Genomic DNA, 6,184 nt, shown 5'->3' on the forward strand with positions numbered 1-6,184 from the left:
GTCTGAATGCAAAGTTTTGAAAAAGTAGAAAAAAATGTCTGACATTTTTTTTTTTTAAATTGTCTCAAAAAAAGTTTTTAAAAAATTTCCAAAAAAGAAGTTTAAAAAAAAATTGTCTTTCGGGGAAAAGTTTTAAAAAAGTTTTTAAAAAATGTCGGAATTGTTTTTTTTTTAAATTGTCTGAAAAAAAGTTTTTAAAGAAATGTCCGAAAAAAGTAAAAAAAACTGTCTGAAAAATGTCAAAGATGTCTGGAAAAAAAAAATCTCAGAAGAGTTTTTAAAAAGATTGTCTGAAAAAAACGTTTTAAAAAAAAAATGTCAGAAAAAAGTAAAATGTTGGAAAAAAAAGTTTTTAAAAAGTTTTTAAAAAGTTTTTAAAAAGAAGTCTGAAAAATATGTAAAAACTTCATCAGTGATTTGACTCAAACAGTCGTGATGAAAACAGAAACATGTTTCATCATTTACACCGTCAGCCCTCAAGTTATTATTCAAGTCTGTCTGTCTCTCTGTCTCTACCTGTCTGTCTCTCTACCTGTCTCACTGTCTCTCTCTACCTGTCTGTCTCTCTACCTGTCTCACTGTCTCTCTCTACCTGTCTCTCTGTCTCTACCTGTCTCTACCTGTCTGTCTCTCTACCTGTCTCTCTGTCTCTACCTGTCTCTCTGTCTCTACCTGTCTGTCTCTCAGCGTGGTGTCTCCGTAGTGAAGGTGTGAGCTCGGTTCTTCTCGGCGTCTCCAACACAGAGCAGCTGCTGGAGAACCTGGGTTCTATCAGGGTACCGATCACTATACTCTCTGCTAGAAAGTAACTAAGTACATTTACTCCACTACTTCACTGAGGTACCACTCTGAGGTCTTAAACCTGGTCTCCTGTCTCAGGTTCTGTCTCAGCTGACTCCGCCCCTCATCACCGAGATGGACGCGTTGCTCGGCAACAAGCCACGCAGCGGAAAGAAGGAGGCGAGGAGCTGAGGAGGAGGAAGAGGAGCTGAGGAGGAGGAGCTGAGGAGGAGGAGGAGGAGGAGGAAGAGGAGCTGAGGAGGAGGAGCTGAGGAGGAGGAAGAGGAGCTGAGGAGGAGGAGCTGAGGAGGAGGAGGAGGAGCTGATGAGGAGGAAGAGGAGCTGAGGAGGAGGAGGAGGAGGAGCTGAAGAGGAGGAGGAGCTGAGGAGGAGGAGGAGGAGCTGATGAGGAGGAAGAGGAGCTGAGGAGGAGGAGGAGGAGGAGCTGAAGAGGAGCTGAGGAGGAGGAGGAGGAGGAGGAGCTGAAGAGGAGGAGGAGCTGAGGAGGAGGAGGAGGACGAGGAGAAGGAGAGAGAGGAGGAGGAGCTGAGGAGGAGGAAGAGCTGAGGAGGAGGAGGAGGAAGAGGAGGAGGAGGAGGAGCTGAGGAGGAGGAGGAGGAGCTGAAGAGGAGGAGGAGCTGAGGAGGAGGAGGAGGAGGAGGAGCTGAGGAGGAGGAGGAGGAGCTGAGGAGGAGGAGGAGGAGGAGCTGAAGAGGAGGAGGAGCTGAGGAGGAGGAGGAGGAGCTGAGGAGGAGGAGGAGGAGCTGAGGAGGAGGAGGAGGAGCTGAGGAGGAGGAGGAGGAGGAGCTGAAGAGGAGGAGGAGCTGAGGAGGAGGAGGAGGAGGAGGACGAGGAGAAGGAGAGAGAGGAGGAGGAGCTGAGGAGGAGGAAGAGCTGAGGAGGAGGAGGAGGAAGAGGAGGAGGAGGACGAGCTGAGGAGGAGGAGGAGGAGGAGGAGCAAGAGGAGGAGGAGGAGGAGGAGGAGGAGAAAGAGCTGGACATAAAGAAGGACATAAACAAGGACACAAAGAATGACACAAGGAAGGAGAGAAGGACAGTAAAGGAAGGAGACGTGGATCAATAATCAACAGTTATTCTTCAGGGATGCAGACGTTCTTTGTTCTTGTCGTCATGGAGACGGAGAGACTCAGAAATATTTATTCTTATATTAATGAAAATAATATAATATAATATATAACAGGAAGTTAAATCATCAGGTTTTCTTTCTATATGTATTTTTTAGTAAACTAATATTTTAACAACTTTTTAAGTCAAATTTATAAATATTTATAAATTATTAGTTTTATTTTTTTATCAAAATTATCGTTTTTTTCTTTTTATTTCAAAATAAGAGTCTGCTGTTTTCTGTGAGCTGAATCCAGGATCACGTTATCAGGATCAGTTCACGTCGACTTTTTAGTAAAAATCAGAGAAAATATGAAATGAATTATTATAATTATTTACTAAGTCAAACTTTAGAGTTAATAACATTAAGACGTTTTAAACCAGAATAATAACACAGGAAGTAATGTTCCTATTTCTTACTCAAAGTTTTGATACGTTAAATTCAAATAACGTTTTATTTTTTGCATCATTTTTGGGGCGTAATTGTTCTCCCGTAATTATAATTCATTATTTTTATTATTTTCATCTTCAATCCTCTTTTTTATTTTTAAGCTTTTATTTCAAAATAAGAGTTCTCTGACCCAGACAATCATTTATTTATCGTACGATGAAAGTCGTCGCGGCTGCTGTTGACTGTAAACCATGTGACATCACCATGGTAACCCCGTGTCACCACGGCAACAGCTGCTATCCTATCCTCGGACTGTACTGCACTATATATATTTACTGTATTTACGAGTATATTTACTATGAAGATATAAATCTATATTTTATGAATGTACTTCCTGTAGTACTTTAGAGCCTGAGGGGTCGCGACCTCTCAGGGGTCATCGCCTCCTCGTCACAAACAACGGCATTAATTACTTTGACTTTATTATACTACTATTATTATTATTTATTGTTGGACATTTAATCTCCAAATGAATCATAAATGTAACGAAACAACTGAGCAATAAGGATTTTATGAGAAGATGTAATTTATGTGAGTTTAACCCTTTAAAAACATGAATGAAACCATGTGACTGTTACCGTGGAGACGGGCTGACCAGGTGGATTCTGGGAGGTCACATGGTTTCACTGAGCTTCCTGTTTAACCTCACTCTGCTCTCGATGTAAACACCGCTACTGGAGATGCTAATAAAGTTATTCAAACATCAGTTTCTGTCTGCGTCCAGCTGGGGGCGCCAAACACAAACAGCAGTTCTGTTGACTCCACTCCGCTCTCAACATGGCGACGGCTGAGCTGGCGGCTAGCAGCTAACATTGCTAACAGTGTTAACCTGGGGGGGCGGAGGGGGGACACCGCCATCGGTCGTGGTTACCCTGTTTCCAGTCTTTATGCTAAGCTAAGCTAGCAGTTTCCCCCTGTTTCCAGTCTTTATGCTAAGCTAAGCTAGCAGTTTCCTTCTGTTTCCAGTCTTTATGCTAAGCTAAGCTAGCAGTTTCCTTCTGTTTCCAGTTTTTATGCTAAGCTAAGCTAGCAGTTTCCTTTTGTTTCCAGTCTTTATGCTAAGCTAAGCTAGCAGTTTCCTTCTGTTTCCAGTCGTTATGCTAAGCTAAGCTAGCAGTTTCCTTCTGTTTCCAGTCTTTATGCTAAGCTAAGCTAGCAGTTTCCTTCTGTTTCCAGTCTTTATGCTAAGCTAAGCTAGCAGTTTCCCCCTGTTTCCAGTCTTTATGCTAAGCTAAGCTAGCAGTTTCCCCCTGTTTCCAGTCTTTATGCTAAGCTAAGCTAGCAGTTTCCTTCTGTTTCCAGTCTTTATGCTAAGCTAAGCTAGCAGTTTCCTTCTGTTTCCAGTCTTTATGCTAAGCTAAGCTAGCAGTTTCCTTCTGTTTCCAGTCTTTATGCTAAGCTAAGCTAGCAGTTTCCCCCTGTTTCCAGTCTTTATGCTAAGCTAAGCTAGCAGTTTCCCCGTTTCCAGTCTTTATGCTAAGCTAAGCTAGCAGTTTCCTTCTGTTTCCAGTCTTTATGCTAAGCTAAGCTAGCAGTTTCCTTCTGTTTCCAGTCTTTATGCTAAGCTAAGCTAGCAGTTTCCTTCTGTTTCCAGTCTTTATGCTAAGCTAAGCTAGCAGTTTCCTTCTGTTTCCAGTCGTTATGCTAAGCTAAGCTAGCAGTTTCCTTCTGTTTCCAGTCGTTATGCTAAGCTAAGCTAGCAGTTTCCTTCTGTTTCCAGTCTTTATGCTAAGCTAAGCTAGCAGTTTCCCCCTGTTTCCAGTCTTTATGCTAAGCTAAGCTAGCAGTTTCCTTCTGTTTCCAGTCCTTATGCTAAGCTAAGCTAGCAGTTTCCTTCTGTTTCCAGTCCTTATGCTAAGCTAAGCTAGCAGTTTCCCCATGTTTCCAGTCTTTATGCTAAGCTAAGCTAGCAGTTTCCTTCTGTTTCCAGTCTTTATGCTAAGCTAAGCTAGCAGTTTCCTTCTGTTTCCAGTCTTTATGCTAAGCTAAGCTAGCAGTTTCCCCATGTTTCCAGTCTTTATGCTAAGCTAAGCTAGCAGTTTCCTTCTGTTTCCAGTCTTTATGCTAAGCTAAGCTAGCAGTTTCCCCCTGTTTCCAGTCGTTATGCTAAGCTAAGCTAGCAGTACTGTTTCCTTCTGTTTCCAGTCTTTATGCTAAACTAAGCTAGCAGTTTCCTTCTGTTTCCAGTCTTTATGCTAAGCTAAGCTAGCAGTTTCCTTCTGTTTCCAGTCTTTATGCTAAGCTAAGCTAGCAGTTTCCTTCTGTTTCCAGTCTTTATGCTAAGCTAAGCTAGCAGTTTCCTTCTGTTTCCAGTCTTTATGCTAAGCTAAGCTAGCAGTTTCCTTCTGTTTCCAGTCTTTATGCTAAGCTAAGCTAGCAGTTTCCTTCTGTTTCCAGTCTTTATGCTAAGCTAAGCTAGCAGTTTCCCCCTGTTTCCAGTCTTTATGCTAAGCTAAGCTAGCAGTACTGTTTCCTTCCTAATTTTGATAACATATCATTATAAATAAATTGTTAATTAAACTAGCTGAATTAAATAATTAAATGAATGTGTTATTAAATATTTATTTTTAATAATATAATTGAATTATTAGTACTCACTCACAATATGTTTTAATAATATATCATTATAAATCGTTCATTAAACTTAATTGATAATTAAGTTAATGTCCACTCAGATATGTTTGTATTGTATTATTCTAATTATCTAATTTTTTTTATAGTTAAGCTTTAACATTATATTTTGAATATTGTATTTCTATTAATTTTATGAATTATTTGTTATTTTTATCATACATTTTATTAATAATTAATTGTATTATTTTTATAAATGTATTGGGGCTGTGCTGAAGCTGCTGCTGCATTCAGGTGTTATCGGAAATATAAGAGACTTACTGATGAGACATTAGAGATAGTTTTCTGTATATTGTTCGTTGTTGTTTAAACAGCTTTTTAAATATAACATAATGATTATGTTGACCATATAGATAAAAACATTAAACTATTGGAGAGTAACAATCAATCTTCAAAAAAGTGCATTTATAAAGTATTTTTATAAACATGAATCTAAAAAATGTATATGGGACAAAAAAAAAACACTGTGTGGACAACTAAATCTGAAGTTACCGTCAGAATCAGCGTCCAATTCTTTAATTAGTTTATATTTATAATAAATCTCTTTTATTTACTAAAGCAGGGCTGTCCAAAGTGGGGCCCGCCATCAGGTTTGATTTGGCCCACCAAATGTTAGCAAATTCTTTTTTTTTATTAAAAGACCCAACCGACTTTAATTTCAATTAAGGGAACTTGGGATCCTAGTACCATTTTGCATTTTAACAATACAATACAATCATATATTTGAATCATTACTGCTCATCCACAATATTTTTGATAACATATCAATATAAATAAATTGTTAATTAAATTAAATTAAATAATTAAATGAATGTGTTATTAAATATTCATTTTTAATAATATATTTTAATTATTAGTACTCACTCACAATATTTTTTAATAATATATCATTATAAGTAGTTCATTAAACTTAATTGATAATTAAATTAATGTATTATTAAATATTCATTTTTGTAATCATGTATTTTAATCATTAGTACTCATCCACAATATTTGTGATGATATATCATTATAAATAAATTGTTGATTGAACTTAATAAGATAACTTGATTTTTAATATGTTTATGTATTATTTATAATTTGAATGGTTAATTATTTATTTGTATTTACTCCTCCACTAAGATATATGTTTTAATGTTATCTTGAGATAACTTCTGTTATGATAAGTTGAATTGAATTGAATTGAATTGAATACAA

At 38.0% G+C, this 6,184-nt stretch overlaps 1 protein-coding gene across 2 annotated transcripts in view; it reads left to right on the forward strand.

Moving 5' to 3' along the window:
• The window catches only part of LOC141760351 (voltage-gated potassium channel subunit beta-3-like), a 19,873-nt gene extending 18,619 nt beyond the window's left edge, over window positions 1-1,254 (forward strand). Inside the window, exons 13-15 of one of the 2 annotated variants that reach the window (XM_074623060.1) lie at window positions 688-776; window positions 880-970; window positions 1,088-1,254. In XM_074623060.1, coding sequence (XP_074479161.1) covers window positions 688-776; window positions 880-970; window positions 1,088-1,089 — 182 coding nt within the window. In that variant the 3' untranslated portion in view covers window positions 1,090-1,254. The other variant, XM_074623059.1, reaches the window with a different exon arrangement.
• Window positions 1,255-6,184: the final 4,930 nt, after the last annotated feature.

Source organism: Sebastes fasciatus, chromosome 22 (genome assembly GCF_043250625.1).
Source record: "Sebastes fasciatus isolate fSebFas1 chromosome 22, fSebFas1.pri, whole genome shotgun sequence".
Taxonomy (NCBI): Eukaryota; Metazoa; Chordata; class Actinopteri; order Perciformes; family Sebastidae; genus Sebastes; species Sebastes fasciatus.